This window comes from Sapajus apella, unplaced genomic scaffold (genome assembly GCF_009761245.1).
Source record: "Sapajus apella isolate SASKATOON/1434 unplaced genomic scaffold, GSC_monkey_1.0 scaffold3, whole genome shotgun sequence".
Lineage (NCBI taxonomy): Eukaryota > Metazoa > Chordata > Mammalia > Primates > Cebidae > Sapajus > Sapajus apella.
The window spans coordinates 6,179,535-6,192,658 of record NW_022436943.1 but is presented as its reverse complement, the minus strand read 5'-3'; the positions used below and the strand labels follow the sequence as shown (position 1 = coordinate 6,192,658).

The window sequence follows — 13,124 nt, the reverse complement described above, 5'->3', positions numbered from 1 at the left end:
CACCCGCCTCGGCCTCCCAAAGTGCTGGGATTACAGGCTTGAGCCACTGCGCCCGGCCTAAATTTTTTATTTTTAAGGGTAGTCAAGTGAAGCTGTGGGAGTGGAGAAGGATGGAGTTTTAAACCTGATCTTAATTTCTATGTGGCAGCTTACCCAAATTTGGAGCTAGAAAGCATAGTTTCTAACTTGATACGAATGAGCTTTTGTTAAGTTTTGCTCTTAAATTGAGTAAATGAGGCTGGGTGATGTGGCTCACACCTGTTATCCTAACACTTTGGGAGGTTGAGGTGGGAGGATTACTTGAGCCCAGGAGGTTGAAGTTGCAGTGATTGTGCCACTGCACTCCAGCCTGGGTGACAGAGAGAGCCTGTCTGAAAAGCAGAAAACCCAAACAAAGTAAATGAGAAAATACTGGTAAGTTAATGAGCATCATAATAGTTGAGGATTTTTTCCAAACATGAAAATAAATAACATTAAAAACAGTCTTATTTAAACTGAACCTGACTTTCAAGAATGATGCTCTTTAGATTTTTTTTTAGTCTTGAGAGTAACTTTTAATACTTTTGTTTTCAATTGTTTTTCTTTAGTATGAATCAAATGCAACAGGAAAAAGAGCTAACAGAAAACATTTTGAAAGTGGTAAGTACTGGCATCTGTTACACAGTAACATTTCAGGAATAATTTTAGAGCAGCAGTCCCCAACCTTTTTGGCACCAGGAACTGGTTTTGGGGAAGACAGTTTCCAGGAAACTGAATGGAGGGGCAGGGCAGGGGTGGTTTCAAGATGATTCAAACACATTACATTTATTGTGCACTTTATTTTGCATTATTATTACATTGTAATATATAAGGAAATAATTATCCAGCTCACTTAGAATCAGTGGAAACCCTGAGCTTGTTTTCCTGCAGCTAGGTGGTTCCATCTGGGGGTGGTGGGAAACAGTGACATCTCATCAGGTATTAATTCTCATAAGTAGCGTGCAACATGGATCCCTCACACGTGCAGTTCACGATAGGGTTGTGCTCCGATGAGAATCTAATGACCCCATTGATCAGATAGGAGATGTTGCTCAGGCCATAATGTGAGCGATGGGGAGCGGCTGTGAATATAGATGAAGCTTCTCTTGCTTACCTGCTCCTCACTTCCTGCTCTGCAGCCTGGTTCCCGGTACCAGTACGTGGCCTAGGGGTTGGGGACCTCAGAGATGCATCTTCTAATCTGGGGGGACACAAGAGTTGAGAAGGTCTAAGCGCAGTGACATTAAGGTTTTTACTATTAGGACATAGGTATTTTTCTAAATCATACATAGACTTTCAATGTGTGATTTTACCACTATTTGTTTCTATTTTTGACTATTTCATGATACATTAGTTGATATGAGAAACTGATTTTACAGGTGATGTCTTTCTTTATATTCTTTTGTATTTTCCAAAAACTCTATGACAAACATATATACTTTATATTTTAAAAATTACTTTTATAATAAGTTATAGCAGTTTTTAATTTTAATTTTTTTTGAGACAGCATCTTGCCCTGTCGCCCAGGCTGGAGTGACAGTGATGGTCTTGGCTCACTGCAACCTCTGCCTCCTGGGTTCAAGCAATTCTCCTGCCTCAGCCTCCCGAGTAGCTGGGACTATAGACCTGTGCCACCATTCCCAGCTAATTTTTTGTATTTTTAATAGAGATGGGGTTTTACCCTATTGGCCAGGCTGGTCTTGAACACCTGACCTCAAGTGATCTCCTCGCCTTGGCCTCCCAAAGTGTTGGAATTATAGGCGTGAGCCACTCCACCGGGCCTAGCAGTTATTTTTAAATTGATCTACATAATGGAAAATTAGAAACCTGAGAGTTTTTATAATTTAGAAATGATCTCTGTAATTAACACCTACAGTGTTCCAGATTACCATGTGAGGTATAGGGGCTGGGCAAGGAGAGAAAAAGGTAAGAAATGACCTGTATTTGCTTGTTTAGCAGATATGCTCTATTATTTTGAATGTGGAAGTTTTGTTATCTAGTTCCTAATAAAACGGCTGGCACGTTGAAGCACACAAACATTTCTTGAATAAATCAAGTGGAATAGTGCAAATCTTTTTTAGACAGGGCCTGACTCTTGCCCAGGTTGGAGTGCAGTGGCCTGATCTTGGCTCGTTGCAGCCTCCACCTCCTGGCCTCAAGTGATCCTCCCACCTCAGTGTTCTCAGTATCTGGGACTATAGGCATGTGCCACCCCATTTGGCTAATTTTTGTATTTTTTGTAGAGATGGGATTTTGCCATGTTGTTCAGTCAGGCCTCAAGCTTCTGGACTCAAGCGATTCATCCACCTCAGACCCCTAAAGTGCTGGGATTACATACATGAGCCACTGTGTCCAGCTAAATCTTCAAAGCATTAGCTGTTCTTTCTTTTTTTGACAGAGTATTATTCTGTCACCCAGGCTGGAGTGCAGTGGCACAATCTTAGCTCACTGCAACCTCTGCCTCTTGGATTCAAGCAATTCTCATGCCTCAGCCTCCCAAGTAGCTGGGATCACAAATGTGCACTACTACGCCCAGCTAATTTTTGTAGTTTTATTTGAAATGGGATTTCTCCATGTTGGCTAGGCAGATCTCGAACCCCTGGCCTCAAATGATCCTCCTACCACGCTTGGTCTCCCAAGGTGTGGGGATTACAGATGTGAGCCACTGCGCCTAGCCTAAAGCATTAAGTTTTCTACAGAAAAAATATACCAGTCTTTCTTGTTTTTCATATTTTCTAATCTCACAGTAGGAACTTATTTTCTTTGATTTAAGGTAACTTTATTTCAACAAATTTAATTGTACTCTTGCTGTGTTAAATTTGTTTTAATAGCTTAGTGCACTGAGCTACTAAATGCACTGTACATAGTAATACTCTGTCTAATATCTATTGCTATTTTTGTATTTTAATTTGTTTACTGATTTTTGTAGCTGAAAGAACAAGCTGCTGATTCTATTTTGGTACTAGAGGCAGCCCTAAAATTAAACAAGGATCTTTATGTCCATACGATGAGAACTCTAGATTTATTGGCCATGGAACCAGGCATGGTAAATGGAGAAACTGAGAGTTCTACTGCTGGATTGAAAGTCAGAACTGAAGAAATGCAGTGCCAGGTATTCGTTTGATATTTAATTAATGTATGGCAATTTTTTGGAAAATCTTATATGAGGTTATCCTCCTATTTTTAATTAGAATTTATTTCTGCTTTTGTCTCTTAAGATGCTATTAAGGCTGCATTGTATTTATACATTTATAAGATTTGACATTTTTCTGAAAGAAATGGAAGGGACATTTTATGTGATCTATTGTCTCTGAAATAGTTTCCTGATTGTATTTAGGAGACAGAGTTTAAGTACTGAGAATACAGTTATATATAATTGATTTGCAATTCATTCATATTATGAGAAATGTAATCAGAACAAAAGAAAATAAAAACTAATAACATGCTGAACTTTGAAAAATCTAGACCTTAAGAGACACTGTCTAGCTTTGCAGATATCTTAAGTTTGCCCACTTTCTCTAACTCTGGGCCCTAATTCATTTCACAGCTTTCAGTTGATGACTATTGTTGGATATTACTTTATGTATTTATGTCTTCTTTTTTCCCTACTGGATTTTAAACTCTTTGACATCTTTTTTTTTATTATTATTTTTTTTTTTATGTTCTGTGTCTTACTTTCTAGAATAGAACCTTGAGTAAAATAGAGATATTATTCAGCAATTTCCTAGAGAGGGCTACTAGAATCATGCCTTCTGAATTGTATTCTCTTTCTTTAGTCGTATGAGTTGGCATGGCCTCTTTATCACTAATTCCTTTTCTGGAAAGGTGTAAGAATAGTTATGACAGTTTTGGGATGGTGACTGTATAGATGAGCTGTTTCCAGAGCTGAATGTAATCATTTATTTAAGGCCTGATGAGCTGGAGTTTACAGCAGGAGTGGGAGTAATGAAGTGTTGAGACTTGGTAACCTTTTTTTTCTTTAAATTTTTATTTATGGAGACAGAGTCTCCCTATGTTGCCCAGGCTGGTCTTGAACTCCTGGGCTCAAGGGATCCTCCTACCTCAGCCCCCCGAAGTACTGGGATTACAGGATACTTGGTGGTAACCTTTTAAAATCACTGATGAAACTCGCATATAGTAGTGTTACTGGTACATAATTTCTCATGATCTTTCAAAACTTGTTTAAAAGTTGTTGATAACACTGCTGATTTTCACAATATGGCGGATGATACAACCTGAAAACAGAACTTCTGTAAAACATCTATAATGTGCTAGGTAAACTATCAACTGTTCTTTTACTTACATAGCTGAGTGACAATTCCTGTTTTTTAAAAGGCAAATTAATGGTAACACTCATTTCCTGGCATGATAATATTTAAAGTAGGTTCTTTACATTATTAAAATTTACCTGAGACTTAAAAGAAAAATTGTTATTTTTTTCCCCAATAAAACCAGGTTTTACCGCCCTTCAGGGCAGCTTCATTATCAGGTTTTTTTTGTTTTTATAATAAATCTATTGTCTGCCTCTTAACCTCTAAACTCATTGTAGTGGCTAGTCGGTTACTAGAGTAATACTTGAAAATATCCTTTAGGTATTTTGCAGTCCATCTTTGCCTGGAAAGCAGAATTATACATAACGTGTGTGTGTGTGTGTGTATTTTTTGCTCTTTTAGTATCCTTTTACTCCAGATAGGATGAATTCTCTAAAATGAAAATCAGCCAAGGGAGGCCGAGGCGGGCGGATCACCTGAGGTTAGGAGTTTTGAGACCAGCCTGGCTAATGTGAAATCCTGTCTCTACAAAAAAATACAAAAATTAGCTGTAATCCCAGCTACTCGGGATGCTGAGGCAGGAGAATTCCTTGAACCCAGGAGGAGGAGGTTGCAGTAAAAAAAAAAAAGAAAAATTCAGCCAAACATGTATTGTGGTCTAAATAGTGTAAAGCAATGTTGTAGAGGCTAAAAAGAATTAACGTGGATTTGTTGAATTGCACAGAACCATATTTATAAAACTATCAGTAAAGAGTGGTTTCATGATGAACGCCAGGCATGATTATGGCGTAGGAGTTTGGAAGAGGAGTAAGTATCTGTTGCCAGAGGTTGGTTTGGTGGTATAAAATGAGTAAGGGATGTGGAATGAAGCTTATTTCTAGGATCTCATGTGAATGGGGAATTGAGAAAACTGGTATGATTAAAATAGAGTACAGTAGAAAGGTTTAGAAAGAAAGATTAGGCCAGATTCTGAGATCCTTACATAGCAGGGGAAGGAGTTTGAACTTTCTTCTGTTTTGGGGAATAATTGAAGACTTTTTTTTTTTTTTTTTGAGGTGGAGTCTCACTCTGTCGCTAGGGTGGAGTACAGTGTCGTAATCTTGGCTCCTTGCAACCTTCGCATTCTGAGTTCAAGCGATTCTCCTGCCTCAGCCCCCTGAGTAACTGGGACTACAGATGTGCACCACCATGCCGAGTTAATTTTTGTATTTTTAGTAGAGACAGGGCTTCACCGTGTTGGCCAGTATGGTCTCCATCTCTTGACCTCGTGATCTACCCGCCTTGGCCCCCCAAAGTGCTGGGATTACAGGCATGAGCCACCTCACCTGGCAAAGAATTTTTAAGTCAGTCAGATTAAGAAGACTTGATCTGTCAGCCATGCGCAGAATAAATTTGAGGCGTTTAGGAATCTGAGTTCAAACATGGGCTCTGCCACTACTTGTATGCTTTTCACGTCACTTTCTGGGCCTTTGTATTCTTATCCATAAAATGGCCAAGTTGAACTAAATAATCTGAGTCTTTTTTGAGTTTTGCATTCGGTAATTCCAGGTGTCAATCTAAAAAGCTTTTGGAAAAACATATAAATTACTTTTTGCCTATTGTCCACATCTTACATACAACTTCTGTGATAGAAACATACGACTAGAAAAGTTTTCTAGTTTAAATTTCTCAATCTAACCAGTATGTTATGTTAGATGTGTACCACCTTCACTTTTGAGGGGCTCCCCAGCTTTTTTTTCCCTCTCCTGTATTAGAAGAATTTCTGATCTTTTCAGACTTGTAGGAGGCAGAGTCTGCTTCTTATAAAATAAGCTGAAAACTCCAGTACTAGCTTTCTCTAGCCTTATCTGGCTCAAGGACAGGCTTATCTCATAAGTTTTACAAAACAAATGGGTACACTGCTTTTGACTGAATCAGGAGCTAGTCCTAGTAAGTCATAGCATTTAGGGTGATGGAGAATCCATTGTGGTGTTATGTAGCGGCAACAGTGACAGTGAAATCTGGTTTCCGGGGGCAGCACTTGCGGGAATGGAGCTGCTGCTTTCAGGGTCTGGTCCTGGTGGCTACAGGTGACAGGAGCTATGGAATCTTGTGTTGAGATTGTCTGCAGTGGTGTCTTCATTAGACCAGTGTTGGCTCTCTTCTTGACTGCATGCCTCTCTTGCCCTTTTTTCTGGTCAGATTCTTTAGCCTTTCCAACAATTCTGTAGGCAACCTGAAATCTCAGTAAATCAGCTTTCTGCTTAAATTGACCAGAGTTGGTTCATGTTGCCTGTGACTAAGAACATTGACAGTAGCACTGCTCCTTGGAATATGTGTTTTTTCTTTGCTTTCCTGAGATAAAGAGAATTTTGTTCTGTCAGCTCTTAAGTACCTGAGAAATTATTAAGCAAATTGGTGTTCATTATTATTTCAGGTGTGCTATGATTTGGGTGCAGCATACTTCCAGCAAGGCTCCACAAATTCAGCTGTCTATGAAAATGCCAGGGAAAAATTTTTTAGAACCAAAGAACTAATTGCAGAGGTAAATCCAGTCATATAGGCACTTAATATGCAGTTCTTTAAAACATCTATACATTTTTTGGCTTTGATTTTTCTGATGATAAAAATGTGTTCATTATTTGTAATGTTCAAGAAAGTGCTAAAACTGGTTTTAAAAAAATTTTAGTAATATAACCTGAAAATAACCCCTTTTACAAATCTAATATATTTTCTTCCCGGTTTTTTTTTCTATTTATATGTTTTTGTACAGTTAAGCTCATTGTAAATCATCTGTATCTTGCTCAAATCTTTGACTAGGCATTATAAATGTATCATGTGGAAGTACTCTGACTTCATTTCCCTTATGCTTGGCCATTTAGGTTGTTTAATACAAAGCTGCAATATTTGTATCTTTTTTTTTTTTTTTTTTTTTTGCATTTTATTTTATTGCACTCTGTTAAATGCTTACAGTTAGATAGCCTGTGTAAAAATGAAAGTTGACTTCAGGCAAATTAATTTTTATAAGTTTAGTGAATTATTGGCCCATAAACTGTGTACTACACACTTGAATCTTTTATATTGCTAAAAATATAACTTCATAAATTATATCATCAGTTGGGTTTAAAGCATGCTAAAGTTTTTGAGACAGAGTCTTGCTTTGTCGCCAGGCGCCAGGTTGGAGTGCAGTGGCGTGAGCTTGGCTCACTGCAGCCTCTGCTGCCCGGGTTTAAGCCATGCTCCTGCCTCAGCCTCCCACGTAGCTGGGACCACAGGTGTGCACCACCACACCCAGCTAATTTCAGTATTTTTCAGTAGAGACAGGGTTTCACTGTGCTGGCCAGGATGGTCTCGATCTCCTGACTTCGTGATCTGCCCGCCTCGGCCTCCCAAAGTGCTGGGATTAGAGGCGTGAGCCACTGCACCTGGCAAGCTGAACTTTTTCTAATGTCGTTCTGGAATAATTAGCTGATATGACATTGCATTTTGACATTTCAAAGGTAGGAACCTTTTCCAAAGGTTCTTTAATGACATTAATAATATTTATTAATCGAGAAGAGTGGGTATTTATATCTTCAAGCCTAAATTTTTCTTCACATTTCAGATATGTTTAAGTTTCTACAAGCATTACGACGTCAGTGGTTATTTATTTTTTTTTTGAGGCTATAATTTATCAAACCAAATTACTTTCCAGGTACATTTCTCTCAGGGCACTTCAGTTAGCAGTGAATGTTTAAAAAAAAAACTTTTTTTTTTTAACTTGATGAGTGAAATATGGTATCTTTTATAAACTTGCCTTCCATTAATTCCTAATATGAGTAAACATTTTTACTGTGTTTATGATTTGTGTTTTTATTTTTATGATTCAGATGACTGAATTGTGAAGTATACAACTAGGTTTTTGTATGCCTGGTGCCTGGAAAAATTCCCACTTTAATCTCTGCTGTCCTTAGTAGAGATATTGATTAAATGCCCTAGAGGTTTAAATGCTTCCATTATTCTAGCTAGACCCACTAGAAATCCCCATTTTACTTTGCCTAGGAAATTCATCAGGTTTCTAATTTTGTGGCATTTCAGATACAATAATTTAAAACTTTCATATTTTTTTCAAACTTTTTTTTAAAATCCTCTGGGTAGAAGCATTTCTGTTCTTTCCAATTGAGTGATGATTATGTTTTCTTTGCTCTCTCTCTCTCTTTTTTTTTTTGAGATGGAGTCTCACTCTGTTGCCAGGCTGGAATGCAGTGGCATGATCTCGGCTCACTGCAGCCTCCAACTCCCTGGTTCAAGCAATTCTCCTGCCTCAGCCTCCTGAGTAGCTGGGATTACAGGCATGTGCCACCACATCTGGCTAATTTTTGTATTTTTAGTAAAGATAGTGTTTCAGCATGTTGGCTAGGATGGCCTCGATCTCGTGACTTTGTGATCTGTCCGCCTCAGCCTCCCAAAGTGCTGGGATTACAGGCGTGAGCCACCTTGCTCAAGCCTGTTCTCTCCTTTAAATCTCTGCCTGGTATATGTCTTTTAAAACCTTTAAGCTTGTCTTTAATTTTAACATCATTTGTTCTTTGTTAATACCTTGTCATACCTACTTGGTATGATAATGATGTCCACCTTTGTATATTGACCTGAAAACACAAAATCAAGCTTCAGCAAACTTTCTTTGTAAAGGGCCAGCTACTAAATATGCCAGGCTTTCGGAGCCACATTCAGTCTCTATTGCATATTCTTAGTATTTTTTTGTCCCCTTTGAGTAGTTTACAGCCCACAGAAATTGTTCTTAGCTCAAAGGACAGACAAAAACAGACCATAGGCTGGATTTGGCCTATAACAATGGTTTTTTGACCCCTGTTCTAAACCTTTAATCTTTTTGTTTTTTGGTTGCTCCAATTTTGAATTTCTTATTAGCATTTCCTTTTCATTAGCAATTTATTAGCATTTCCGTGTATTGTTAAAACATGCTAAGGTGGTGCTAGACTATTGTTTATATTACATCAGTGGATAATGGTGTATACCTCTTACTTTACAGATAGGTTCATTATCTCTTCATTGTACCATAGATGAGAAGCGGTTAGCTGGCTATTGTCAAGCATGTGATGTTCTTGTACCTTCTTCTGATAGTACGTCTCAACAATTGACTCCATATAGTCAAGTCCATATTTGTTTGAGATCTGGCAGCTATCAGGTAAGATTTGTAAGGGGGATGCACTGGTAGTTGAAAAGTTTTGGAAGCCAGACAAAACTAAGTTCAAATCCTGGCGCCACCAGTTTACCAGTTACGTGACTTGGAGCAAGTCATTTACACTGTCAGACTGGCCTGTAACATAATGGTAATAATTATCCCATTTCCTGAGATTCTTATGAAAATCTAGTGAGAAGTTATAGTTCATAATTTCTAAGGCAAAGCATTACACAGATGTTAGTTTTTCATTGTTACTATCTTTTCTTAAAGGTATAAAGTTTGCCTTTTTTAAATACATTTTGTAAGAAATACTTCTAAGCAGAACTTTTAACATTAAAAAATTTCAGGTAGACGGTCTTTAGTTGTGTGTGATTGTTTAGCAGCTGGCATTATTGGCTGCTAATATATTAATAGCTTTTAGTTTTACAAACATTAAGTCTTGTGTCTTTTGGATGTATGGCTTATAGCCCAGCTTTATTAGCCCTTTCACATAGTAAGACTGAAGGAGAAAGGGAGCGAACATGGCAGTTCTGGTGGGTTTGGATGGTCTGTTACAGACAGAGCCCACCTGCCCTTGAGCTTACTCACCATCTCAGTTTAGTTCATGAAAAGGCCTTTATGAGTCGTTTGAGACTTTTGTTGCCTCCCTTCCCCCACCTCTTGGTGTTTATCTTCAGTTTTATTATGAAAATCACTGGGAATTAGAATTATGCTTTTAAAGTCTTTATTGGAAAGCATTCTAAAGAAGAAACAGTGCATTCATTCATGTTATTTAACTCAAAATAGGAATCATGAAATGACAAAGCCATAACTGACTTTTAGTTTTGTGTCTCCAATTGGGTATTATTCCAGCTTTATAGTTTTCTTATCTAGGGGATTTTTTAATTTTTAACAGAAAATAGAGGAAGAGAGAAGACAAGATGGCACTTCTTTCCCCCATTTTTGGCCCTTTTTTAAAAGTGTTGCTGCCGGGCGCGGTGGCTCATGCCTGTAATCCCAGCACTTTGGGAGGCTGATGCGGGTGGATCATGAGGTCAAGAGATCGAGACCATCCTGGTCAACACGGTGAAACCCCGTCTCTACTAAAACTACAAAAAATTAGCTGGGCATGGTGGCACGTGCCTGTAATCCCAGCTACTCAGGAGGCTGAGGCAGGAGAATTGCCTGAACCCAGGAGGCGGAGGTTGCGGTGAGCCGAGATTGCGCCATTGCACTCCAGCCTGGGTAACGAGCAAAACTCCGCCTCAAAAAAAAAAAAAAAAGTATTGCTTTGTTCTAGGAAAGAAAATTAAACTTTCTTGAACTTTAATTATATATACAAGTGAATTTAATAAAAACTAGAGAGCTTTCAGTTAAATCTCCTTAGTGAAGGTTTATGAAGGGTGAGGTCAATTATCATAAAATACAGATTCTTTAACAAGTTGGCTGGGTGTGGTGGCTCACACCTGTAATCCTAGCACTTGGGAGGACAAGCACTTGGGAAGCCCAACTCCTCGCTTGAGCCCAGGAGTTCAAGGTTGCAGTGAGCTATGATAGCACCACTATACTCCAGCCTGGGTGACAGAGCAAGACCCTGCCTCAAAAATGAAACAAAACAAAAACCCAAAAAACAAAAAAGCCTCGCTGGAGTGGTAAGACCTGTGCCAATAAGACCTTGGGAATATCACCCAGAGATAGGCACATGTCACTGTGACTGTAATAAAGTTCTAAAATACATAAATCAGAATATAGTGTAATGGGTAGCTAAGAAGGGGGCAGTAACAGTTTTGTGGCAACTCTGAGATTCATCCCTTACACATGCAGGATTATCTTAGAAATTGTATTTCTTCGAATGGGCTGTGTTTTTATGAACGATGTGGGTTTTGTTTAGTGCTGATGAAGTCATGTTGAGCAGCTGTAACAGGTGTGTCGTCTCACATTTGGGAAGCTGCTGTGTTGCTTCTATAGAGCTCTGCCTTGCTTGTGTTTTGTTATGGAGGTGAAGCTGGTGCTTGCCCCATAGTTTTGAAACCACTTTTGTCAATACTTTCCTGGTAGTGGCTGATTAGCTTAATTTTCAGAAATCTCCCTTCCCCCTTCTCTCACTAGCACCACTTCTTTCTTTCCTGCTCTTCCATTGCTTGAGAAGGAGCTGAGAAAAAGTCTGTAGGTAACAATGGGTATTTTTTTTGTAGTCTACAGATAATATATTTTAAATCGTTTAAATTTATTAGAATCACTTCTTAGCATATTTTTTCAGCTGAATTTTTAAGTTATTATTATTTTTTTAAGAGATGGGGGCTGGGCGCAGTGGCTCATGCCTATAATCCCACCACTTTGGGAGGCTGAGGCAGGTGGATCACAAGGTCGCAAGATCGATCAAGACCATACTGGTCAACATGGTGAAACCCTGTCTCTACTAAAAATACAAAAATTAGCTGGATGTGGTGGCGCATGCCTGTCGTCCCAGCTATTCAGGACGCTGAGGCAGGAGAATTGCTTGAACCCAGGAGGCGGAGGTTGCGGTGAGCAGAGATCGCGCCATTGCACTCCAGCATGGGTAGTAAGAGGGAAACTCCGTCTCAAAAAAAAAAAAGAGATGGGGTTTCACCGTATTGGTCAGGCTGGTCTTACTCCTGACCTCAGGTGATCCACCTGCCTGGGCCTCCCAAAGTGCTGGGATTATAGGCATGAGCTACCATGCCCAGCTTTTAATTAGTATTATTTAGTTTGTCTTATGAACTTGCATTTAAAGTAGAGAGAATTTTTTTTTTTTTTTTTTGAGATGGAGTCTTGTTCTGTCGCCCAGGCTGGAGTACAGTGGCTCAGTCTTGGCCCAGTGCAGCCTCTGTCTCCTGGGTTCGAGAGAATCGCTTGAAAAAATTTTTCAAGCCTCCTGAGTAGCTGGGATTATAGGCACACGCCACAACACTCAGCTAATTTTTGTGTTTTCATTAGGGACAGGGTTTCACAATGTTGGCCTGGCTGGTCTTGAATTCTTAACCTCATGATCCACCTGCCTTGGCCTCCCAAAGTGCTGGGATTACAGGTGTGACGTACCATGCCCAGCCTAAAATTTTTTTCTAATAACATAGCTGAATTGCCCCTTACTGATTGATTATTTTCTTACCTCTAATTTTTGGTTTGTGATCTTCAATTTTGAAAAAGGGGTAGCTGGGCTGTTTTTGCCTTCAACCAAATTTTAGAATTTTAGGAAGAAACGGTAAGATATATCTGTGATTTTTTTTTTTCAACTTGTATTTTCCATTATAGAAAGACTTGTTTAAAGTAAAAAACAAAACAGAAACAAAACTTTGCCATGAGTTTTTGAAATGCGTGCAACTTTTTGTATGTGTTCTAGGAGGTAATACAGATTTTCATTGAAGACAACTTAACCTTGAGTTTACCTGTCCAGTTCCGACAGTCAGTACTAAGAGAACTCTTTCAGAAAGCTCAACAGGGGTAAGTGAGTAAGTTGAAAAATTACTTTTTGGTTTTTGAATAAAATAGCAATGCATTCTGGTTTATCAAAACCACACCTTCAAATCACTTTTATGACTCTGACATTATTTTCATGTTGTTAATATATGGGAAATAAACATAGCCAGAGGAGCCACTCTGGTGTTCCTCTATCTAGTCCATTTTAAAAGTGCTTGGAGGGGCCAGGCGCCTTGGCTCATGCCTGTAATCCTAAC

General features: G+C 38.9%; 1 protein-coding gene across 1 annotated transcript in view; it reads left to right on the top strand.

Annotated features, from left to right (window-relative positions):
• The window catches only part of INTS8 (integrator complex subunit 8), a 59,123-nt gene that overhangs the window by 5,797 nt on the left and 40,202 nt on the right, over nt 1-13,124 (top strand). The window contains exons 5-9 of the mRNA XM_032248798.1: nt 588-639; nt 2,948-3,130; nt 6,706-6,813; nt 9,298-9,453; nt 12,791-12,891. Coding sequence (XP_032104689.1) covers nt 588-639; nt 2,948-3,130; nt 6,706-6,813; nt 9,298-9,453; nt 12,791-12,891 — 600 coding nt within the window. The remainder of the gene's footprint in view (nt 1-587; nt 640-2,947; nt 3,131-6,705; nt 6,814-9,297; nt 9,454-12,790; nt 12,892-13,124) is intronic.